Below are 25,897 nucleotides of genomic sequence, written 5' to 3'. Positions count from 1 at the left end.
CCTCAAGACTATATTCTCTCTCTTGGTTCTCCTACCTAAGCTGGCAGAATATTAGCATGCATAAAGAAAGGGATGTATTCCAGAGATAAGACTATAATCCTTCCACTTTATAAAACTCTGGTCCGACCACATCTGGAGTATTCCGTCCAGTTCTGGTCGCCAGTCCTCAGGAGGGATGTGTTGGAGCTGGAGAGAGTCCAGAGGAGGGCAACTAAACTAATTAGGGGATTGGAGGACCTTAAATCATACAAAAATGTGATGCGCCAGAAATATAAAATCAAAAAGTGATGACAATAAATCATATCCAGTTCATAAGGCACATAGCAATGTGTGTGCTTCCAATAAAATGATATAAAGAGTGTCCCGTGTTCAGATGAAGAAAATCCAGTGATGAAAACAACTTGTAATCACCAATATAGTGAATCCCTCCACCAGGTGAATTAGCCTCTCACCTTTCTGAAGGACCCAAACGGGCCAGCAATCACATGTATCATTGATCAGACTTCCAGGAAAGAGCCATACTATATTGCACCTCGAGGGATCCCGGGACATATAAAAAACAGATGAAGAAATCTAGTGCTCTCTGCTTACTAATAAGGGTATGCTTTATTAGAGAAAGGCAGATCAACTCACATTTGTCGGGCACTCAGCTGTGCCTGCTGTAGAAGGGAATCCTTTTGGGTCTACGAGGCCAAGGTGTTGGCACCCAGAGGTTTAAATAAGGATTTCGATCTAAATTGTTTCATTAGTAATAAATAACACCCCATCATGCATTATATATTTTTATCTGAGACTAAAAAATTTTTTTATTTATTTATTTATTTATTTATTTTTTTATTTTTTTTTTTTTTTTATAAATTTTAATAGCCAACATTTATTATTCCAAATTTTAGCTTATTGATGTATTTTTAATATGTGATAATTATGGTATGAGATTTTGTGATTATGTGTCTTAGCTGTTTTAATGTAAACCAGAGAGATGTCTGCGCCACCACGCGATCTCCGCAAATGTGCAATAGTAATCTGATCAATGCCCATACAATAAAATTGCCCCATTAGCGATATGAGCCAGTGACACCGCCGTAAACATGCCTGGTTCGGAGGTTCCAGTGTCCTGTACTGAGCTATGAGCGGGGGGAGGGACTGAGATCTGCTGGCCAATCCACCTGAGAGTTGATGTATTTAAAGTGAGGCTTGGCACGCACTAGCCACCCCTACCGAGGAAGTCAAAGGAGCATTACGCTCGACGTAACGCGTATAGGGGGGCGGAGCGTGCGTGGCCGACGCAGAGTCTCTCTCTGGTAACAGATCGCTGACATCGATTATACAGCAGGCACAGCTGAGTGCCCGACAAATGTGAGTTGATCTGCCTTTCTCTAATAAAGCATACCCTCATTAGTAAGCGGAGAGCACTAGATTTCTTCATCTGTTTTCTATATGTCCCGGGATCCCTCGAGGTGCAATATAGTGTGGCTCTTTCCTGGAAGTCTGATCAATGATACATGTGATTGCTGGCCCGTTTGGGTCCTTCAGAAAGGTGAGAGGCTAATTCACCTGGTGGAGGGATTCACTATATTGGTGATTACAAGTTGTTTTCATCACTGGATTTTCTTCATCTGAACACGGGACACTCTTTATATCATTTTATTGGAAGCACACACATTGCTATGTGCCTTATGAACTGGATATGATTTATTGTCATCACTTTTTGATTTTATATTTCTGGCGCATCACATTTTTGTATGATTTATAGTTTATTGTGATTTGTGAAACACGATTGGTGCATGCTGCCGGACACCACTATTGATTTATAAGTTCACACACCTGATTTATGCACAGTGAATTGGTGTTGAGTTATTTTATCACATATAATAGGTTTGCGCTGATAGTTTTTTTGTATTTCATTTGATTGGAGGACCTTAATTATGAAGAGAATTTACAATTGCTTAATTTATTCTCCCTGGAGAAGAGACGCCTGAGGGGGGACATGATAACAATTTATAAATATCTCAATGGTGATCTCAGCATAGAAAAAAAAAGCTGTTCAGTCAAAGGGATTACATGAGGACTAGAGGGCATACAATGCGATTAGAAGAGAAGCGTTTTAACCTCAGGCAATGTGGGGGGTTCTTTACTGTTAGGGATACAACAATTATACTCAAGTATGTTCCCAAAGAAGTATATGTAAAAATAGTAACTGCGCTAAGCCTAAGAACACAAGCAGCAGCTGTAGTGGGAGTCACTAAAATCAAATATGTAAGGGGAGAGCTGCGCTAAACTGATGTACCTGATAAGTAATCAGGATAAACAAAAACCATAGACTAGAGTAAACCAGTGTATAGCAAATCAATCAAAAATCGATGGTATTCATAAGATTGGGCCTAATGCAATATTGAATAAGCACAAAAGTCCATCAATTATTAAAAGTCCAAATAAAGAGGAGGGGATAAGCAAAGAAGGTGTCCAGTGTGGAAAAGGGAGTCCTTCACCGCTAATATGTGCATAAATCCACAATCCGTGCCACATGCATAGGTCTCACACCAGGCTTACAAGAGCTCAATGGGTAATGAGCATGTCATACACTCCGTCCGCTGTGCAAACTGGCCGGTATCAAAGGGACCTAATCAGCGTAGCAGGGAAGCCTCACAGTACCGTTGCCTCTAAATCCACGATACAAAGCACTCCAAGTAGATGTAATCACCTCACAGCGATCCACGAACCCAGTGAAGGAAAGGGGAGCACAATGGCGTAGTACGTATAGGCAGTTTATTAGAGTAACGGTTAAAAACACTTACATGAATACAGGAAAACAAGCGCTTGTAACAAATAACCCGCTGCCGCCCGACTTCCGGGTTGCGTCGTGGTGACGTCAGCACGCCTTCCCTACGCGTTTCGTGATACCTCACGTCTTCCTGGGGATGCGGGCGGCGCGCTGACGCACCACTTAAATAGTAAACAGCTTCAAAACAATAACATACAGAGCCATTTACCACTCCGCCCTGAGCTACATCACCAATCTTGTCTCCAAATATCTCCTAAACTGTCTTCTCCGCTCCTCTCAAGACCTCCTACTCTCTAGCTCCCTTGTCTCCTCCTCCCATGCCCGTTTCCAGGACTTCTCCAGAGCCTCTCCCATCCTCTGGAACTCACTACCCCCATCTGTCCGGTTATCTCCTACTCTGTCCACTTTTAGGCGATCCCTGAAAACGCAACTCTTCAGGGAGGCCTATCCTGCCTTCAGCTAACACCCGAATCGTCTATTTCCCTCATCAGTTCATCCCTCACAGTCACTACCTTTTGTTTCACAAGCCCCTCCCTATTAGATTGTAAGCTCCCAGGAGCAGGGCCCTCCTAACCCTCTTGTATTGATGCTGTATTGTCTCCCTTTATATTGTAAAGTGCTGCGCGAACTGCTGGTGCTCTATATCTCCCGTATAATAGTTACATAGTTAGTGAGGCTGAAAAAAGACACAAGTCCATCCAGTTCAACCTATGTGTGTGTGTATGCTTTTAACCGTACATTGTATACCCCTGTATGTTGTGGTCTTTAAGGTGTCCATCCAATAGTTTTTTGAAACTATCAATGCTCCCCGCTGATACGACTGCTTGCGGAAGAGAATTCCACATCCTTACCGCTCTTACAGTGAAGAACCCTTTACGCACTTTAAGGTTAAACCGCCTTTCCTCTAGTTTTAGTGAGTGGCCACGTGTCTTATTGTATTCCCTTACTCTAAATAGTTTGTTCCTTATGCTCGGGTCGCCAGTACAGTATTTGTACATTGATATCATATCCCCCCTCAATCGTCTCTTCTCCAGAGAGAATAGGTTCAGTGCTTGTAGTCTTTCCTCATAGCTGATGTCCTCCATTCCCCTAATAATTTTTGTTGCCCTTCTCTGGACTCTTTCCAGTTCCAGCACATCCTTCCTGAGGACCGGTGCCCAGAACTGGACAGCATACTCCAGATGTGGCCGGACCAGAGTCTTGTAGAGTGGAAGAATAATCTCTTTATTTCTGGAGTGAATCCCCTTTTTTATACATCCCAGTATTCTGTTGGCTTTGCTTGCAGCGGCTTGGCATTGCATGCCACTTCCAAGCCTGTTGTCTACCAGTACCCCCAAGTCCTTTTCCATCCTAGACTCACCCAGAGGTTCCCCCCCTAGTGAGTAGCTTGCTTTCTGGTTTCTGGCCCCCAAGTGCATTACTTTACATTTTTCTACATTAAATCTCATCTGCCATGTAGTTGCCCACCCCGTTATTTTGTTCAGGTCTGCTTGCAAGGTTTCCACATCCTGTATAGAAGATATTGGCATGCCTAATTTAGTATCATCTGCAAATACTGAGATTGTACTCGATATCCCCTCCTCTAGATCATTTATGAATAAATTAAACAGGATTGGTCCCAGGACAGAACCCTGGGGGACCCCACTTTCCACACCCGCCCACTCAGAGTACTCCCCATTAATCACCACCCTCTGTACTCTCCCCTGGAGCCAGTTCTCTATCCAGGTACTCACCTTATGGTCCATACCTATCTTCCTTAGTTTGTACAGTAAGCGTTTGTGGGGAACGGTGTCAAAGGCCTTTGCAAAGTCCAGATACACCACATCCACAGGCTTACCTTTATCTAAGTGGCAGCTCACTTCATCGTAGAAGGTTAATAGATTGGTTTGGCATGAACGATTTTTCATGAATCCATGCTGATTACTACTAATAATACCGTTTTCATTACTAAAGTCTTGTATGTGGTCCCTTATCATCCCCTCCAAAATTTTGCAGACTACAGATGTTAGGCTGACCGGCCTATAGTTACCCGGGATATATCTCGGCCCCTTCTTAAATATTGGTACCACGTTGGCTTTTTTCCAATCAGCTGGCACCATACCTGTCTGTAAACTATCCTTAAAGATCAAGAATAATGGTCTGGCAATCACCTGACTGAGCTCATTTAGAACCCTTGGGTGCAAGCCATCCGGTCCCGGGGATTTATTTATGTTAAGTTTCTCTAGTTTAGCTCTAAGTCTATCCTCTGTTAGCCATGGCGGCACTTCCTGAGGTGTATTATTTAGTTTGGCCTTACAAGCGGGGTTCATGTAGCCCCCCGATTCCTTTGTGAAGACTGAAGAAAAGAAATTATTTAACACTTCCGCCTTTTCTCTGTCCTCAGTGGCCATTTTTCCTTTATCATCTTTTATGGGGCCAATGTGTTCTGGCCTTGCTTTCTTACTGTTTATATACTTAAAGAATTTCTTGGGGTTCTTTTTACTCTCCTCCGCTATATGTCTCTCGTGTTCTATTTTAGCCGCCCTGATTTCATCTTTACATTTCTTATTACACTCTTTGTAATGCTTAAATGCTGCCAATGACCCCTCAGTCTTGTATTTTTTGAAGGCCTTTTCTTTAGCTCTAATATACATTTTTATGTTGGAGTTTAGCCACCCAGGGTTTAGTTTTGCTCTTTTAAATTTATTTCCCAGTGGAATGCACTGGCCCACCCCCTTGTTAAGTATGCTCTTGAAGCACTCCCATTTTTCCTCCGTGTTCTTTGTTCCCAGGGTTCTATCCCATTTGATATTTTCTAGCAGTGAGCGCAGTTTAGGGAAATTGGCTCTTTTGAAATTCAGTGTCCTTATATTACCCTTGTGTTTCCTATTACTGTAATTAATACTGAAACCAATTGACCTATGGTCACTGTTCCCTAAGTTGTCCCGTATTTCTATATCCGTGAGCAGGTCTGTATTGTTGGTAATCAGTAGGTCAAGTACCGCATTGTTTCTTGTCGGTGCATTCACCATCTGACCCATGAAATTGTCCTGCAAAACATTTAGGAACTGCCGAGCCTTGGCTGAATGCGCGGTTCCTTCTGCCCAGTCTATATCTGGATAATTAAAGTCCCCCATTATAATGACATTTCCCATTCTTGCTGCCAATCCTATCTGTAACATGAGGTCCACCTCACCCTCCTCCCTCTGGTTTGGGGGCCTATAGCATACGCCCAATATTACCTTCCCCACCGTGCCTTTCCTTTGAAGCTCTACCCATAGGGATTCTGCCTCGTCCATAGCTCCATTATTAATATCATCCCTCATATTTACCTGTATACTGTTCTTAATATACAAACATACCCCTCCCCCTTTTTTACCCTCTCTATCTCTGCGATAAAGGGAATACCCCTGAATGGTCGCCATCCAGTCATGAGAGCTGTCAAACCAAGTCTCAGTTATCCCCACAAAATCTAAGTCCTCCTCAAACATCAGCAGCTCCAGCTCTCCCATCTTGTTGGCCAGGACTTTTCAGCAATGTCTGCTGCCGATGGGGAGTTGGTGGGCGGGGCATGGGGTAAAACAACACAAGAATGCAGGTGGGGGGGGGGGAGTGATCAAACCTCACATAGTCCTGATCTGACAGCACTCATGTAAACAGAATACAGACACTGACAGGAGCTGGAGAGAACCCCGCCCCACCCACCCCCTCCTTCCAGCTCTCTCCTCCTCTCATGCATGCTTCAGCACTGGAGTGTGGCAGCTGTGCTCTCGTCCCCTCCTCTCTCCTCCCAGAGCAGCTCCTGTATTCCTGTGATTTCCTCTCCTTCCAGTGCAGCTCCTGTATTCAGAAGCCAGCAAAGGTAATCACAGGAATACAGGAGCTGCACAGCCTCCCAGCTCGCTCTTCCAGGCTTTAGCATTGGACTGTGGCAGCTGTGCTTTCGTCCCCTCCTCTCTCCTCCCAGTGCAGCTCCTGTATTCCTGGGATTACCTCTGCTGGCTTCTGAATACAGGAGCTGCACTGGAAGGAGAGGAAGAGGGAGCACAGCCTCCCGGCTCGCTCTTCCATGCTTTAGCATTGGACTGTGGCAGCTGTGCTCTCACCCCCTCCTCTCTCGTCCGAGTGCAGCTCCTGTATGTCTGTGATTACCTCTGCTGGCTTCTGAATACAGGAGCTGCACTGGAAGGAGAGGAGGAGGGAGCACAGCCTCCCGGCTCTCTCTTCCATGCTTCAGCACTGGACTGTGGCAGCTGTGCTCCCCCCCCTCCAGTGCAGCTCCTGTATTCCTGTGATTACCTCTGCTGGCTTCTGAATACAGGAGCTGCACTGGAAGGAGAGGAAGAGGGAGCACAGCCTCCCGGCTCTCTCTTCCATGCTTCAGCACTGGACTCTGGCAGCTGTGCTCTCCCCCCCCCCTCCCCCAGTGCAGCTCCTGTATTTCTGTGATTACCTCTGCTGGCTTCTGAATACAGGAGCTGCACTGGAAGGAGAGGAAGAGGGAGCACAGCCTCCCAGCTCCCTCTTCCATGCTTCAGCACTGGACTGTGGCAGCCGTGCTCTCACCCCCTCCTCTCTCCTCCGAGTGCAGCTCCTGTATGTCTGTGATTACCTCTGCTGGCTTCTGAATACAGGAGCTGCACTGGAAGGAGTGGAAGAGGGAGCACAGCCTCCCGGCTCTCTCTTCCATGCTTCAGCACTGGACTCTGGCAGCTGTGCTCCCCCCCTCCCTTCCAGTGCAGCTCCTGTAGTTCTGTGATTACCTCTGCTGGCTTCTGAATACAGGAGCTGCACTGGAAGGAGTGGAAGAGGGAGCACAGCCTCCCGGCTCTCTCTTCCATGCTTCAGCACTGGACTGTGGCAGCTGTGCTCTCGTCCCCTCCTCTCTCCTCCCAGTGCAGCACCTGTATTCCTGTGATTAACCTTGCTGGCTTCTGAATACAGGAGCTGCACTGGAAGGAGAGGAAGAGGGAGCACAGCCTCCCGGCTCTCTCTTCCATGCTTCAGCACTGGATTGTGGCAGCTGTGCTCTCATCCCCTCCTCTCTCCTCCCAGTGCAGCACCTGTATTCCTGTGATTAACCCTGCTGGCTTCTGAATATAGGAGCTTGTCACAGAACCATGAACCAGACGTACAACAACAGATAAGTGAAAATAAGAAGGCTTTATTGAAAATCAAGCAGTAAAGCAAAAGTCCAAACGGATGGCGAAACCGAGGCAGAGTCCTTGCGAAGCCAGAGGTCAGGAACCAGGAGGGTAGTCAGACGAAGCCGGGATCAGGAACCAGCAGGGTAGTCAGACGAAGCCAGGATCAGGAACCAGCAGGGTAGTCAGACGAAGCCAGGATCAGGAACCAGCAGGGTAGTCAGATGAAGCCAGGATCAGGAACCAGCAGGGTAGTCAGACGAAGCCAGGATCAGGAACCAGCAGGGTAGTCAGACGAAGCCAGGATCAGGAACCAGCAGGGTAGTCAGACGAAGCCAGGATTAGGAACCAGCAGGGTAGTCAGACGAAGCCAGGATCAGGGACCAGAAGCAGCAGCAGTCTTAGAAGCATGTGAACACAGGAGGACCAAGCAAGGAACTGAAGCCACAGACCTCCTATATATATGAGCTAGGCATCCAGCTCCTCCCAGTGGGAAGGAGGAGCCACAGGGTGGGAGGCTACAAGAAACCCAGAAACCAAGATGGCCGCCAGCACATGTCAAACGAAGGAGAACAGCAAGAAGGTAAGACCATGACAGAGCTGCACTGGAAGGAGTGGAAGAGGGAGCACAGCCTCCCGACTCCCTCTTCCATGCTTCAGCACTGGACTGTGGCAGCTGTGCTCCCCCCTCCCTTCCAGTGCAGCTCCTGTATTTCTGTGATTACCTCTGCTGGCTTCTGAATACAGGAGCTGCACTGGAAGGAGAGGAAGAGGGAGCACAGCCTCCCGGCTCTCTCTTCCATGCTTCAGCACTGGACTGTGGCAGCTGTGCTCTCCCCCCCCCCCCCTCCAGTGCAGCTCCTGTATGTCTGTGTTTACCTCTGCTGGCTTCTGAATACAGGAGCTGCACTGGAAGGAGACGAAGAGGGAGCACAGCCTCCCGACTCTCTCTTCCATGCTTCAGCACTGGACTCTGGCAGCTGTGCTCCCCCCCCCCCAGTGCAGCTCCTGTATTTCTGTGATTACCTCTGCTGGCTTCTGAATACAGGAGCTGCACTGAAAGGAGAGGAAGAGGGAGCACAGCCTCCCAGCTCCCTCTTCCATGCTTCAGCACTGGACTGTGGCAGTTGTGCTCTCACCCCCTCCTCTCTCCTCCGAGTGCAGCTCCTGTATGTCTGTGATTACCTCTGCTGGCTTCTGAATACAGGAGCTGCACTGGAAGGAGTGGAAGAGGGAGCACAGCCTCCCGGCTCCCTCTTCCATGCTTCAGCACTGGACTGTGGCAGCTGTGCTCCCCCCCTCCCTTCCAGTGCAGCTCCTGTATTTCTGTGATTACCTCTGCTGGCTTCTGAATACAGGAGCTGCACTGGAAGGAGAGGAAGAGGGAGCACAGCCTCCCGGCTCTCTCTTCCATGCTTCAGCACTGGACTGTGGCAGCTGTGCTCCCCCCCCCTCCAGTGCAGCTCCTGTATGTCTGTGATTACCTTTGCTGGCTTCTGAATACAGGAGCTGCACTGGAAGGAGAGGAAGAGGGAGCACAGCCTCCCGGCTCTCTCTTCCATGCTTCAGCACTGGACTCTGGCAGCTGTGCTCTCGTCCCCTCCTCTCTCCTCCCAGTACAGCACCTGTATTCCTGTGATTAACCCTGCTGGCTTCTGAATACAGGAGCTGCACTGGAAGGAGTGGAAGAGGGAGCACAGCCTCCCGGCTCCCTCTTCCATGCTTCAGCACTGGACTGTGGCAGCTGTGCTCCCCCCTCCCTTCCAGTGCAGCTCCTGTATTTCTGTGATTACCTCTGCTGGCTTCTGAATACAGGAGCTGCACTGGAAGGAGAGGAAGAGGGAGCACAGCCTCCCGGCTCTCTCTTCCATGCTTCAGCACTGGACTGTGGCAGCGATGCTCTCGCCCCCTCCTCTCTCCTCCCAGTGCAGCTCCTGTATTCCTGTGATTACCGCTGCTGGCTTCTGAATACAGGAGCAGCACTGGAAGGAGAGGAAGAGGGAGCACAGCCTCCCGGGTCCCTCTTCTATGCTTCAGCACTGGACTGTGGCAGCTGTGCTCTCGCCCCTTCCTCTCTCCTCCCAGTGCAGCTCCTGTATTCCTGTGATTACCGCTGCTGGCTTCTGAATACAGGAGCTGCACTGGAAGGAGAGGAAGAAGGAGCACAGCCTCCCGGCTCTCTCTTCCATGGTTCAGCACTGGACTGTGGCAGCTGTGTTCTCACCCCCTCCTCTCTCCTTCTCTTATGCATGCTCCAGCACTGGACTGTGGCAGCTGTGCTCCCCCCTCCCTTCCAGTGCAGTTCCTGTATTCAGAAGCCTGCAGAGGTAATCAAAGAAATACAGGAGCTGCACTGGGAGGGGGAGGGGAGAGCACAGCTGCCACAGTCCAGTCCTGAAGCATGGAAGAGAGAACGAAGAGACTAATGAAAATCGTGATGTTCTCTCATTGTTTGTATGATTTAGACCGTTTGGCCATGGTGGTCCCGCCCCCACATTGTGTATAAACAATATTATTGGCCATTGTGGTCCCATCCCCTCGTTGTGTATAAACAATATTATTGGCCATGGTGGTCCCGCCCCCTTGTTGTGTATAAACAATATTATTGGCCATGGTGGTCCCACCCCCTCGTTGTGTATAAACAATATTATTGGCCATGGTGGTCCCGCCCCCTTGTTGTGTATAAACAATATTATTGGCCATGGTGGTCCCGCCCCCACGTTGTGTATAAACAATATTATTGGCCATGGTGGTCCCGCCCCCTTGTTGTGTATAAACAATATTATTGGCCATGGTGGTCCCACCCCCTCGTTGTGTATAAACAATATTATTGGCCATGGTGGTCCCGCCCCCTTGTTGTGTATAAACAATATTATTTGCCAGGTTTTGTTTCTAGAAATAAGACATTGTAGCTGGATAGGTACAATATTAGCTGTCCACCAGTCATGGGGAACTTCTCCTGTTAGAAGAGATTGAGTAAAAAGATCCAACAATGGTCCAACAGCTATACCTCTCCAGTTAAAGTAGCGCAGTGCTGAATAGCAAAACATGCCCTGGTCATGAAGGGGGGGGGGTTAAACCTTCCAGTGCTGAAGTGGATAATTAATAAAGGGATTTCCTATAAGTGTCAGCTCCATCTAGTGGCCATAATGCAGAATTTTTCCTGAAATATCTCCATATGTAAAAATAGTGCAATAAGATATTATGGCCACTAGATGGAACCAATCATCATAGGAAATAAAATACGGACAAAACTCGTCACAGCTGGGTGAATGCTGGTCACATCTAAGTGTTTGTGAAATCTTACACCACAAAATGTACTCAGCCAATGAAAAGGTAAGGACTCCATTTTTATTTTTCTCCTGCTATCAATGGCCAACACGGGACAACACTTCATCCATGTCTCTGGTGATCTCTGATCTCCTTATGAAGTGTTTCTTACATGAGGAAGATCAGCCATGGAGTATATCTGAGGTGTATATCAGGGTGTGCTTCTTCTCCACATGTCCACCAATATTCATATAGAAGACATTTCCCACACTCGAGGCACTAATACACCTCAGGAGTTGTGCGGGATTATTATAATACAGGATTTATATAGCTTGAAGTATAATATGCTGCGCTCACCCAATATACTCTGAAGTAGTGAGAAAAAATTATGGCAAACAAAAAAACCTTATAAGAACAATGTGCAAACACAATATATGTGAAAAATCCAAGTAAATGGAAAAATTGGTGAGTATAGTCCCATAGACCAATCGATCAAAATTGCTAATAAACAGAGTCTCTTGAGGGATGACCATATCAAACCACACTGGATCTTTAACACCTTCACCAAAAAGGCCACCCGGTGTGCATGAGCGCTTACCAGAGGGCACAGACCCCTTGATTATAGGGGGGTCAGTGCAAACAGGATGTATATGCAGGATGAAGATCCAATTGCTAAGAGCATCTGTGCCCGATACAGGAATCCTCCTTGTATCCACCTGGTAGATCTTAATATCTATCTCCGTACTCCTCAGCCCCCACAGCGCTCCTCATAGTAATAATGGATAACAAAAAAGGCTGATATGAAGTACGCTCAAACAGGTTTATTTGGATACAAAATAGATACACTTACAGTGTAGCAGATACAACGGGCATTCAAAGAAACAAGCCGTGGACATCAGAGGCAAACGCCGCGTCCGCGTTCCAATGTGCGTGCCGCCTGGTCCCGGAAGTTCCGTAGTTGCGTGATTGCGATTAACGAATCCCGACGCGTTTCGTCAGCACGTAGGCTGTCGTCATCAAGGGTCGAGGGTTTCCACGGGTTTGTTGCAGCTCCCAATTTTTTGGTGTACGACACCTATATATGTGTGTTATATACTCACATATATTCAGTTGCACAGTCATTTAATTTTGGGTGTTGATTTAATATTGTTATTTCATTTTTCTGTTGCGCAGATACTATTGGCGATTAACGCTAATATTATTTCAGAATTTATATAGCGCCAACAGTTCACGCAGCGCTTTACAATTTGAGGGTAGACAGTTCAACTACAATACACGTTAATAAAGAAGGAATCAGAGGGCCCTGCTCGTTAGAGCTTACAATCTAAGAGGGAGGGTCAAGAGATGCAAGAGGTAATAACTGTGGGGGATGGGCTGATGTACAGTTGTTAGGTAGGGCAGGATAGGCTCCTCTGAGAAGATGAGTTTTCAGGGATCGTCTGAAAGTGGACAAAGTAGGAGATAGTCATACAGATTGGGGTAGAGCATTCCAGAGTTTGGGAGAGGCTCAGGAGAAGTCCTGGAGTTGAGCATGGGATGGGGGGGACAAGGGAGCTAGATAGCAGGAGGCCTTAGGAGGACCGATGAGAACAATAAGGTTGAGATTTTGAGACCAGGTCAGTGATGTAGGTGGGGGCAGAGTTATGGATGGCTTTGTAAGTTGTTGTTAGTATTTGAATTTAATTTGTTGGTTGAGAGGCAGCCAATGGAGGGATTGGCAGAGAGGGGTTTGTAAGGTGGAAGAGCCTGGCAGCAGCATTCATGATGGACTGAAGAAGGAAATACCCTATTTAAAGGTAAGCAAATGAGGAGGGAGTTGAATTAGTCAAGTCGGGAGATGACCAGGGAGTGGATTAGAAGCTTTGTGGTTTCATTGGTAAGGAGAGGGCGTATCTTGGAGATGTTTCAGATGTTGGGGTGGCAAGCTTTGAACAGCAACTGGATGTGGGGCCAAAAAGATAGTTCAGAGTCCAGGATTACACCTAGGACCTTGGCATCGGGGATGGGTTGATAGATGAGCTGTTGCTTTTGACAGAGAAATCAGGGGAAGTGGAACGTGGGGGGGAGGAAATTTTGAGGAGCTCGGTTTGGATAGGTTGAGTTTGAGGAAGTGGTGTGACATTAAGGCTGATATGTCGGTTAGTAAGCTGGTAATGCTTGAAGAGACTAATGGAGTGAGCTGGGGGGGGGTAGAGAAATATAGATTTGGGCTTCATCCGCATAGAAATGGTATTGAAAGCCATCGGAGGCAATCAACTGACCCAGGAAGGAGGTGTAGATTGAGAGATCCATGATATACAGGAAGACAGGACTTTAGTGAGTAACCATTCCCTCACTCAGGATAGTAAAGTAGCTTCTCCTCCGTGTGAAATCTCTGATGTGTGTAAAGATTGGACTTCTGTGAAAAACATTTCCCGCACTCAGGACAGGAATACGGCTTCTCCCCCGTGTGAGATCTCTGATGTGTGCAAAGATTGGACTTATCTGAAAAATATTTCCCGCACTCAGGACAGCAATATGGCTTCTCCCCCATGTGAGATCTCTGATGTGTGCAAAGATTGGACTTATCTGAAAAATATTTCCCGCACTCAGGACAGCAATATGGCTTCTCCCCCGTGTGAGATCTCTTATGTGTATAAAGATTGGACTTCTTTGAAAAATATTTCCCGCACTCAGGGCAGCAATATGGCTTCTCCCCCGTGTGCAATCTCTGATGTATAGAAAGAGTGGACTTCCTTGAAAAACATTTCCCGCACTCCGGACAAGAATGTGGCTTCTCACCTGTGTGCAATCTCTGATGTCTGCAATAATGGGACTTGTCTGAAAAACATTTCCCACAGTCAGAACAGGAGTATGGTTTTTCCCCCGTGTGAGACCTTTGATGTGTGACCAGATGTGATTTATGTAAAAAACATTTTTCACACTCAGAACAGGAAAATGGCTTCTCTCCTGTGTGGGATCTTTTATGCCTATCAAGATGGGATTGAAAACGGAAACACTTCCCACACTCTGTACAGGAAAAGCTCTTATCTGTTGGAAGGACGGCACCGTCCCTCACAGTCTGAGGTTCCTCAGAATAAGAGGAATATGATGGTCCGGCACCGTCCCTCACAGTATGAGGTTCCTCAGGATAAGAGGAATGTGATCGTCCGGCACCGTCCCTCACAGTCTGAGGTTCCTCAGGATAAGAGGAATATGATGGTCCGGCACTGTCCCTCACAGTCTGAGGTTCCTCAGGATAAGAGGAATGTGATCGTCCGGCACCGTCCCTCACAGTCTGAGGTTCCTCAGGATAAGAGGAATACGATGGTCCGGCACTGTCCCTCACAGTCTGAGGTTCTTCAGGATAAGAGGAATACGATGGTCCGGCACTGTCCCTCACAGTCTGAGGTTCCTCAGGATAAGAGGAATACGATGGTCCGGCACTGTCCCTCACAGTCTGAGGTTCCTCAGGATAAGAGGAATACGATGGTCCGGCACTGTCCCTCACAGTCTGAGGTTCCTCAGGATAAGAGGAATGTGATCGTCCGGCACCGTCCCTCACAGTCTGAGGTTCCTCAGGATAAGAGGAATACGATGGTCCGGCACTGTCCCTCACAGTCTGAGGTTCTTCAGGATAAGAGGAATACGATGGTCCGGCACTGTCCCTCACAGTCTGAGGTTCCTCAGGATAAGAGGAATACGATGGTCCGGCACTGTCCCTCACAGTCTGAGGTTCCTCAGGATAAGAGGAATACGATGGTCCGGCACTGTCCCTCACAGTCTGAGGTTCTTCAGGATAAGAGGAATACGATGGTCCGGCACTGTCCCTCACAGTCTGAGGTTCCTCAGGATAAGAGGAATACGATGGTCCATCTACACTGTGTGGTGCCGGATGGACATTTGAGGTAGCCGGGTTTTCTCCTGGACTATACTGTGTGATGTCCTCATCTTCTACTTTACAGTCTGGAGACAAAGTGAGACAATCCTCTGAGGTTTTCCTCATCTCCCGTCCATCTACTAAAATAGAAATACAAAGATTATTACTAGACATCAGCAGATTGGTTCCCCTAAACCAGGACTCCGCCCACATCAGGCAGCTTTGTCTCTGAGGATCTTATAATTTCCCCCTCAAAGTAACTAGTAAATGGGACCTCTGATCTCCTACCAGTTACATAGTTAGTGAGGTTAAAAAAAGACATCAGTCCATCCAGTTCAACCTATGATGTGTGTGTGTTTGCTGTTAACCGTACATTGTATACCCCTGTATGTTGTACATTGTATACCCCCTGTATGTTGTACATTGTATACCCCTGTATGTTGTACATTGTATACCCCTGTATGTTGTACATTGTATACCCCTGTATGTTGTACATTGTATACCCCTGTATGTTGTACATTGTATACCCCTGTATGTTGTACATTGTATACCCCTGTATGCTGTACATTGTATACCCCTGTATGTTGTACATTGTATACCCCTGTATGTTGTACATTGTATACCCCCTGTATGTTGTACATTGTATACCCCCTGTATGTTGTACATTGTATACCCCCTGTATGTTGTACACTGTATACCCCTGTATGTTGTACATTGCATACCCCTGTATGTTGTACATTGTATACCCCTGTATGTTGTACATTGTATACGCCTGTATGTTGTACATTGTATTCCCCTGTATGTTGTACATTGTATACCCCCTGTATGTTGTACATTGTATATCCCTGTATGTTATACATTGTATACCCCCTGTATGTTGTACATTGTATACCCCTGTATGTTGTACATTGTATACCCTCTGTATGTTGTACATTGTATACCCCTGTATGTTGTACATTGTATACCCCTTTATGTTGTGGTCTTTAAGGTGACCATCTAATAGTTTTTTGAAGCTATCGTTGCTCCCTGCTGATACGACTGCTTGTGGAAGAGAATTCCACATCCTTACTGCTCTGACAGTAAAGAACCCCTTACGTATTTTAAGGTTAAACTGGTTATCCTCTAGTTTTAGTGAGTGGCCACGTGTCTTATTGTATTCCCTTTCTCTGCTAGTTAATTTCTTTATTCAAGAACCTTAGTCAGAGGGTGAGGAAACAACGAGAACTGTCTTTTATAGGAGTGACAGTGATGAGGGGATTATAGGACGAGTGTCCCCCTCCCCCTCTATCACTCATTGCCATCTTCCCAACACAAGAAGTCCTGCACTTTCTTATTTAGTCCATGATTTAGTCATGAATAACAGGGGGGCTGAGTCCCACCAGAGGTCAGAGAGTGAGGATGGGGGGGGGGAGAACAACCAAGATGAAGACTGGACTGATCCTGAAGACCACCATCATTGGGTTACTGACTCCTCCCACATTATCACTTTCTGTTTAAGGTTCCAAAGTCTGAGGATGTTATCACATTATTATCACCATGTAAAAGTCTGTCCTCCAATCAGATCATTAGATATAAAATGTCTAGCTGGTAGGAAATGGGTGTAAAAGAAGTAAGGACTATGTCATGTACAACTAATTATACAGGATACAAAATTTAGGACAACATAGAATCATAATGATGTAATGTACAACACAGAGTATATAGTGCAGGGGTCAGGAGTATGTAATGTACAATATAGAGTATACAGTGCAGGGGTCAGGGGTATGTAATGTACAACATAGAGTATATAGTGCAGGGGTCAGGAGTATGTAATGTACAGCATAGAGTATATAGTGCAGGGGTCAGGAGTGTGTAATGTACAACATAGAGTATATAGTGCAGGGGTCAGGAGTATGTAATGTACAACATTGCGTATATAGTGCAGGGGTCAGGAGTACGTAATGTACAACATAGAGTATATAGTGCAGGGGTCAGGACTCAGAATTATTGGTATTCAGTAGTCAGTGGAAGATTAAATGTTCACATGAGACAAGTTGCAGAGGTCCCACACCGCTGCCTCCCATCTCCTGAGACTGCACTCAGTGACTTGGGTGTGAGACTATACAGACATATCCCTCCACCCGACACAGCCAGCAAATAACAGAGCAAGAAACCCCGGGAGAATTGTTCTGTCAGAGATCTTACTAGACCCGAGCATAAAGAAAGACTCAAAGCACATACCCCAGGTGCCTAGGTCTGGTAACACCTATAGGGAAAGCCAAGATTTTGCTGCCAGCCGAATCCCAGAATCTCCATAAATCCAGTCTAGAGACATAAATTGTGTCTGCAGCACAGAGAAGGAAGATTATCCGAGAGAAATATAGGAATACAGGACGGGGAACACAGCTCAGGAAAGTGACCAGGGGATTACAGGCTGATATCACCCAGTCCCCGCCCTACTCTGGACCAATCAGTGAGCAGTATGGGTGGAGGAATGTATTTAGTGTTAATGACCCACCTGTGCTGATCTCTGTAGGAGTGTCCTCCTCTATAAATGTCCCCGTTATTCCATCCTCCTCCATAGACTGCTGATCATCCCTCACATACGTTTCTTCTTCTTCTGCTTTCACCTCAAATTTTATATCTATCAGATCTTCACCCTAAACCAAGAAAATGAGAAAATATCATCTGTAAAATATAAGCTTTATTATTGTCATAACATAAAAAACCTACACATTGTCTCCACGAGTCTGTGTTCTTTTTTAAAGCTCCGTCCCACCAACCTTGTAACAGTGAGGGATGGTGTGACCTTCCTGTGTGGAATCCCGGGAATACAGAGGACGGGGACATCTCTCTGGTGGGTTCCTGGTATTAGGTGGCTCCATCATATCCTTGTGTCCTTCTGAAAACTCCTCCATCACTCCATACTCCTCATCCTCCTCTTTATACTCTTCTTTAACATCAATATTATCATCCCCGAGGTTTCCACTCTGAATATATAATAAAACATTCATTGAAAAAAAGCTGTGTATAAATCAGAACTGACAATAAAGTCAATCCTCTACCTGATGATGGTGAGGGATGGTGTGACCTTCCTGTGTGGAATCCCGGGAATACAGAGGACGGGGACATCTCTCTGGTGGGTTCCCATTACTGGATCCATCTGTAGGAAACACACAGACTGACTGAATACATTGTTTCTATGTGTTTATCAGATGATGGGGGATCTAGGTGGATCCTCCGTACTGCTCTCTCCTTTACAATAAAGTCTCCTCTTACCCGGTGATGTGAGGGGCGGCTGATTCTCCATCATGACGTCCTTGTAGAGATCCTTGTGTCCTTCTAAATACTCCCACTCCTCCATGGAGAAATAGACAGTGACATCCTGACACCTTATAGGAACCTGACACACACAATGATACAGTCACCATCCAGACACATCCCTTGTCTGTTACTGGATAATGTCCCAGAATTCCCAGCACCGCTCACCTCTCCTGTCAGCAGCTCCATCATCTTCTTGGTGACTTCTAGAATCTTCTGCATGTTGTGTCTCTCAGGTTTTAGGGAGTCACATGGAGGCACTGTGATGGTCATATGATCACCTGACTTCACCAGAGGAAATCTCTGTATTGAGGAACCAATAGGAATATCATGTTAGAGTCCCAGAATCCCCCTCACCTCTCCAGTCAGGTCTGTGTTTTATTAATAGAGATAAGAGTGATGTCATGTGACCTCCCAGAATCCTCCTCACCTCTCTGGTCAGGTCTGTGTTTTATTAATAGAGATAAGAGTGATGTCATGTGACCTCCCAGAATCCTCCTCACCTCTCCGGTGAGGTCTGTGTATTATTAATAGAGATAAGAGTGATGTCATGTGACCTCCCAGAATCCCCCTCACCTCTCCGGTCAGGTCTGTGTTTTATTAATAGAGATAAGAGTGATGTCATGTGACCTCCCAGAATCCTCCTCACCTCTCCGGTCAGGTCTGTGTATTATTAATAGAGATAAGAGTGATGTCATGTGACCTCCCAGAATCCTCCTCACCTCTCCGGTCAGCAGGTAGATGATCTCCAGGGTGAGATTTAGTATCCTCTCAGTCATGTGACTCCGGTCCTCCTCCATCCTCATTGGTGTGGTCATGTGATCTATGTGGGTCTCTCTGTAGATGGATAGTGGAGAATTATCTGGATGGATTGGTTGTAGAATATTAGGATGGGGACATAAGGGGTTACTAGATGGGATGCCCTGATTGGGAATGTAGATCGGGTTATTTAGTGGTTGTTGTATCTCCTGCAGACCTACGGTATACTTGTCCTTCTTTGTCTAACAGAAGTAGAAGTCGCAGAATATTTTTTTTTTACTATCAGGAAGAAGACTTTATTTCTTGTCCTTGGACTGCAGACAGATATATTTGTATGAAGCACCAGCGGGTCTGAATGCAGAATCAGAAGCTTCAGAGGTCACAGGGGGTCCCTATGCCTAGTGGGGGGTCTGAGAGCAGCCATGATGTCAGTACATTGGAGCTGGTGATAGTGAAAGGCATTGATGAACCAAATGTATCCGGTTTCTGTTCAGTTTAAAAAACAGAGCGGCCTGGGATTCTTTTATCTATACCGGAGCCTTGCCCAAGATGAGGGTCTGGTATAGATGTTTGTTTTTTTTTTTTTAAAAAGATTTTTATTGAAGTCCAGCATAATCACACAGTTCAACAGAATACATCACAGTATCAACAGCTCTCAGCATCCTCCAAGGGGCAAATGACAAAAAACAATCAAACAGTCCATAACATACAGGATACAAAGCACCACCCCTCAGATAATATCCAGCTATATCGCACGAACCATGCGACCAGCAGGACCCCATTTTTTCTAATTTTAATGAAAACAACAACCATGAACACCCCCCTCCCCCCAAACCAAACCAAGAACCTGGCCTCCCCACCCGCACCCCCATAGGAAGAGCCGGCGAGGTGGCCAGCCGGGCAAGCCCAGCCTAACCCCCCTTTCCCCACAGGTGACTACCCAGAGAAACCCCCCATGCAGTACCACCAGGACCGTGGTAGAGTGCGTCAATAGCTCAATAGGCCTATTCCAGGGGAATGATCAGAGCCCCAACCCACCTCCCATGCAGCTCCAGACCCATCCAATCAGTCAGCTGGCGTATCCACCAAAGTAGCAGTGGAGTCCACCCATCTGTGCCACACTGGTATAGATGTTAATAGGGCACTTCCACAAAAAAACTAAAATTGTGTGGGGGTTCCCCTTAAAATACATACCAGACCCTTATCCTTGATGGGAGTCGGGAATAGATGTTAATGGGGGAAGCTCACACAATAGAAAAAACCTGGGTTCCAACCTAAATTCCATACCAGACCCTTATCTGAGCATGCAAATTGGCAGCCAGAAACAAGGGGCAAGCATGCGCCCACCCCTGAACCACGCCAAGCCACATGTCCTCAATACGGGGAGTGTGTTTTGCAAAGGGCCTCTTCCCCACAACCCTGGCCCTGGGAAGGGGGGGGGGGTCTCTTGGTTTGGGGGCTTACTTAAACCCCCCCCTTTTAAACAAAAAGGGGGTCTCAGATTCAGATCGCCCCCCCCCCCATGTGAATGTATAAGGAGTACATATACCCTGGGTTACCCAATCAGAGAGGATTATTGCAAATAGTAAATAAATACATCCCCCACACTATATGAGCAGTCCTTTATTACTAAACAGATTTCCCCAAATCCCTCATCAATCATCCAACATCTATATCATTAATAATCAATGATATCCACCACAAAACACCACCTGCTGACCGAAAACTCCATCCATTCCCAGCGACTGCTCTCCGTGAGTGACTATGGAGGAAGAGGACGGACATGACGGGGGTTACTGGGTGTAAATAGAAAATAAGATCTTATTACCTCCTCTTCTGCCACTTCCAGTAATGTCTCCTCTCTACTTCCTATCACATGGAACTTCCTGTCTTTATTCCAGATCACTTCCTGTCTTTACCTGACATCACTTCCTAACTGTACCTGACATCACTTCCTGTCTGTACCTGACATCACTTCCTGTCTGTACCTGACATCACTTCCTAACTGTACCTGACATCACTTCCTGTCTGTACCTGACATCACTTCCTGTCTGTACCTGACATCACTTCCTGTCTGTACCTGACATCACTTCCTAACTGTACCTGACATCACTTCCTGTCTGTACCTGACATCACTTCCTAACTGTACCTGACATCACTTCCTAACTGTACCTGACATCACTTCCTGCCTGTACCTGACATCACTTCCTGTCTGTACCTGACATCACTTCCTGTCTTCCATAGAGACTTCCTGTCTCTAAACGAGAGCACCACCTTGTGGAGCTCAGAGGAACTGCACCCCCAAGAAAACTTTGCAGGAGACAATTAAATGACAGACAGGACGAGAAGTTTTATTTCTTTTACTTTTAAATTTTTAAGGCCAGCAGAATCCCCAATAGAGCTGGAAAGAGCACACAGAGCTTTGAGACCGAAAGCCCCTGATCCCTCTCCACCCAGGGATGTGATATGCTGCCTACTGAGTCACACTCTTAAAGATGAAGTAAACCCTCCTCAGGAAGTTGTACCTATAGGTAAGCCTATATTAAGGCTTACCTATAGGTACTGTAAATATCTCCTAAACTTGTACCGTTTAGGAGATATTTACCTTTAATGCAGCCAGTGACGTCACTGGCGCATGCGCTCTGAAGGAACGGCAGATCGTGCCGTTCCTTCAGAGCCCCGTGCCGTGACCGTCGGCTCCCGCGCGCGTGCGCGGGAGTGACGTCACCGCGGCTCCGGCCAATCAGATGGCCGGATGCCGCGTTCCCGGAAGACGGGCGACTATACATGTCGCCCGTCATACAGGTAAGCGGACGGCACGGCGGGGGCTCGTTCTAAGGTAAGTATTTCATAATGAGCTACTATGCGATGCATACTAGCTCATTATGGGTTTCTCTTTCAGGATGTAAAGAAGAGAAACAAATTTTTTCTCGGTGTACAACCTCTTTAAGGAGGAAATACTCCACAAGGTGAGACAGAACGAACACATTTTATTCAATGAGGTACAGATCCAACTTTTCCAAGATCTGTCTCCAATCACTTTAAAAAATAGAAGAGCTGTTAGACCCATCCTGGATGTCCTCAGGGAGAAAAACATCCCTTACAGGTGGAAATACCCATTTGCAGTCCAAGCCACATTTCGTGGTAAGCAATACCTGCTACGCACGCCAGAGGACTTACCTGCCTTCTGCACTAATCTACAAATTGACCTGATTGCTTTACCAGATTGGTATGCCGAATTCCTCATACCACCATCCCCTGCTATGCACTCCAACGGTCCTGGAACACCCAGTGACCACAGATCGCCTTTTGCCAAAAGAACAAGGGGTGTCATCTCCCCTTCTCCTCCCCGCCGAAAACACCCAGATCTAGAGATCACAACTGAGAGACACTGGATCACATTCTCCAGGATGGAGAACCTGTAGACTCACTTGATGAAGGCTGCATTCTTCATTTACATCCGAACACTTGATTGACCGTATCCAACTCAGAGTTTTTACTTTTTCCTGACATTCTAATGACAATCTCTGACATAAACTTTTGCCACATTAAAGGAAGACACGGTCTCATTACAGAAGGTTTATCCTCCAGAAGGATCCCATGTTTGCCCGACTACCTTTTTGTGTGTTGCCTCTATTTCTTAAAGCGGAGTTCCACCCTGGTTATACATTTTTTTTATAAAAATCCCCCCGGGACAGTCAGGGTTGGTACATTCCACAATGGATAGCCTCTGATCTGTCCCGGGTTGCACTTACCTTTCAGGAGAAATACTTACCTTGAAATTGTCTTCTCCAGCGCTGCCATCTCAGGTGTGGGCAGCTTGAAGCCAGCGCGATCCTCTTCCGTGTCCTCTTCCTTCTTCTTCGGTCCCACGATGCACTGCACCGGCCCCGACGTCACTTCCGGGTCACGCGCGTCATCCCTGCACAGTGGGCATGCCCAGAAGCTGTTTAGAAGGGGATGACGCACGCGCACTGGAACTGACGTCGGGGCCGGTGCAGGCGCATTGATTCCTGGGAGCGATGACGTTCAGCTCCCAGGAATCATTGCAAAAGCCAGGAAGTGATGAATCGCTGTGGCCGCCGAGGGGAGGAAGAAGGAAGTAAGGCGAGTATATTTTCTCTAAAAGGTAAGTGAAAAAAAAAAAAATTGCGATTATCCATTTGTTTTTCAGGTGACCGAGCGCGAGAGGATGGAGGTAAGTATAAATTTCAGGTGGAACTCCACTTTAAATATGCCCAATAGGCAACCTTCCCTTTTCTCACTGTCATGGTCTTACCTTCTTGCGGTCCTCCTTCGTTTGACATGTGCTGGCGGCCATCTTGGTTTCAGGGTTTCTTGTAGCCTCCCACCCTGCGGCTCCTCCTTCCCACTGGGAGGAGCTGGATGCCTAGCTCATATATATAGGAGGTCTGTGGCTTCAGTTCCCTGCTTGGTCCTCCTGTGTTCACATGCTTCTAAGACTGCTGCTGCTTCTGGTTCCTGATCCTGGCTTCGTCTGACTACCCTGCGGGTTCCTGATCCTGGCTTCGTCTGACTACCCTGCTGGTTCCTGACCCCTGGCTTCGTCTGACTACCCTGCTGGTTCCTGATTCCGGCTTCGTCTGACTACCCTCCTGGTTCCTGACCTCTGGCTTCGTCTGACTACCCTCCTGGTTCCTGACCTCTGGCTTCGCAAGGACTCTGCCTCGGTTTCGCCATCCGTTTGGACTTTTGCTTTACAGCTTGATTTTCAATAAAGCCTTCTTATTTTCACTTATCTGTTGTTGTACGTCTGGTTCATGGTTCCGTGACACTCACTTGCATGATGTGCTGGAATCATTTGCCTTGGGTAATGACATTTTTATTTCCAGATGCAATGTCAACTTTCTCCAGCAGATGGTGCACAATCCTCACATGCTGTTCGGATTCCTCAGCTTCTTATACCCAGTTGAGAACACAGAGACTTGGACTGATGATCCTGGGACTTCCAACTGATCAACCATCACTAGACTGGATCCTAGAGGTATTTATGTATCGCCCTCTTTTACGGCACTAAACTACTGAGCTACCTTTTCCGGAATCTGCACTCATATAATGACATTATTCGGATTAGGTACCTCTTACATGAGACCCCCCCAAAAGGGCCTTGTTGCAGATTTATAACCATATTGAAGAATGCTGCTTATAATTGTTTTATCACTGTGGTCCCATTCTTCCTCTGCCAGTTAACGATATTCAGTTTCTCTTAATGGCCCCTTCTATGTTACTATTGGCCGCAGAGTACTTTTTTCTTTCTTATTCATTAAGCACTTGTTCACTGAGCCCTTAGTGTGGGTTTGGACTACATGTCCTATTGTTTAGTATCTGACTTGTTAAGTGGGACGCCTCCTTTTTTGCGCTTCTCCCACTGTTCCCAAAAGGCATTTTTATCAGGTTTTTGTTTTCTCACAAAAATACTGTTGTATCTAGATAACTTTCGTATAATCTTGCCTACTGATTAGTGAACGCTTGGGCATTTTTCCCAACCGTCCACTTAATACGGTTTCTGTCTTTACTGCCTTCCTCTCTGTGTAAGTGTTAATTTCGTCGACTAAAACCGACTAAAACGTTTTCGCCGACTAACACAATTCAGATGACTAAAATACGACTAAAACTAAAATGGCATTTTAGTCAAAAGACTATAACTAAAACTAAATCGAAATTTGCTGCCAAAAATTAACACTGGTGCTCAAAGCATAAATAATAATATATTCGATTTTTCACTCCAGGACCAGCAGTAGTATATAATGAGTTTGGAAATTGTAGAGAAATGCTTAAATAATGCATTACAAATTACAATTGAACTACACCCATTTGATTATAGATGACTAAAATGAGTTTTAGTCGACTAAAATGTAGGGCGTTTTAGTCGACTAAAATATACTGGAGTTTTAGTCGACTAAATACGACTAAAACTAAAACACTTGCAGAAGACTAAAATAGGACTAAAACTAAAATGCCATTTTAGTCCTAAGACTAAGACTAAAACTAAATTGAAATTTGCTGCCAAAATTAACACTGCTCTGTGTTCCTTCCGCCCCCATCCCATCACCTGAGATATAGTCATGGCTTTCTCACACTTGGGTAAACACCCCATGATCGTATCTCATAACATCAATGGTCTGAATATCCCCGAAAAGAGAAAAAAAAGTTCTGTCTGAACTTAAAAAGAGCAAAGCACAAATAGTTTTTCTTCAGGAAACTCATTTAAAAAAAAAAAATGCTGTCCCTAAAATGACAGATACATACTTCACTGAAATGTTCGCTGCCTCAAACCCTCTGGCCAAGACTAAGGGTGTAGCAATATTGCTGAGCAAGAACGCTCCATTTGTGAGGGAAAAACAATACCTGGACCCAGAAGGCAGATTTATCTTCCTTTCGGGTACACTTCATGGACGTCCTTGCACACTAGAAAATGTCTACTTTCCTAATAGAGCCCATGTGTCCTTCTGCAACAATCTCATCTCTGAACTTAAAAGTTTTGCTACGGGATGTGTTATCTTGGGGGGGGGGGGGGCTTCAATATCCCACTGGACCCCATACAGCAGGGGTGGGGAACCTTTTTTCTGTGGTGGTAAGTTTTGAAAAGAACTGCTGGCAGGTACTGCTGGTGGGTACAGCTGGCTGGTACTACTGTGGGTACTGCTGGCTCAGGCTGGTACTGCTGTGGGTACTGCTGGCTTGTATTGTGCTGTGAGTACTGCTGGATGGTACTGCTGGTTCAGGCTGGTACTTTGCTGTGGGTACTGCTGGCTGGTACTGTGCTGTAGGTACTGCTGGCTG

At 46.4% G+C, this 25,897-nt stretch overlaps 1 protein-coding gene across 1 annotated transcript in view; it reads right to left on the bottom strand.

The window, feature by feature from the left end:
- Positions 1 to 21,074, bottom strand: part of LOC309543514 (uncharacterized protein) — a 78,943-nt gene extending 57,869 nt beyond the window's left edge. The window contains exons 1-9 of the mRNA XM_082275989.1: positions 20,922 to 21,074; positions 19,057 to 19,171; positions 18,503 to 18,637; positions 18,293 to 18,416; positions 18,079 to 18,176; positions 17,797 to 18,003; positions 17,532 to 17,673; positions 15,011 to 15,174; positions 13,512 to 14,239 (exon numbers count right to left, since the gene is read on the bottom strand). Of these exons, the coding sequence (XP_082132115.1) occupies positions 13,512 to 14,239; positions 15,011 to 15,174; positions 17,532 to 17,673; positions 17,797 to 18,003; positions 18,079 to 18,176; positions 18,293 to 18,416; positions 18,503 to 18,637; positions 19,057 to 19,152 (1,694 nt within the window). The 5' untranslated portion in view covers positions 19,153 to 19,171; positions 20,922 to 21,074. The remainder of the gene's footprint in view (positions 1 to 13,511; positions 14,240 to 15,010; positions 15,175 to 17,531; positions 17,674 to 17,796; positions 18,004 to 18,078; positions 18,177 to 18,292; positions 18,417 to 18,502; positions 18,638 to 19,056; positions 19,172 to 20,921) is intronic.
- Positions 21,075 to 25,897: the final 4,823 nt, after the last annotated feature.

The sequence above is a fragment of the Pelophylax lessonae genome, assembly GCF_965119305.1.
Source record: "Pelophylax lessonae genome assembly, contig: HAP1_SCAFFOLD_151, whole genome shotgun sequence".
Classification (NCBI taxonomy): Eukaryota; Metazoa; Chordata; class Amphibia; order Anura; family Ranidae; genus Pelophylax; species Pelophylax lessonae.
This window is presented reverse-complemented; position numbering and strand designations above follow the sequence as displayed.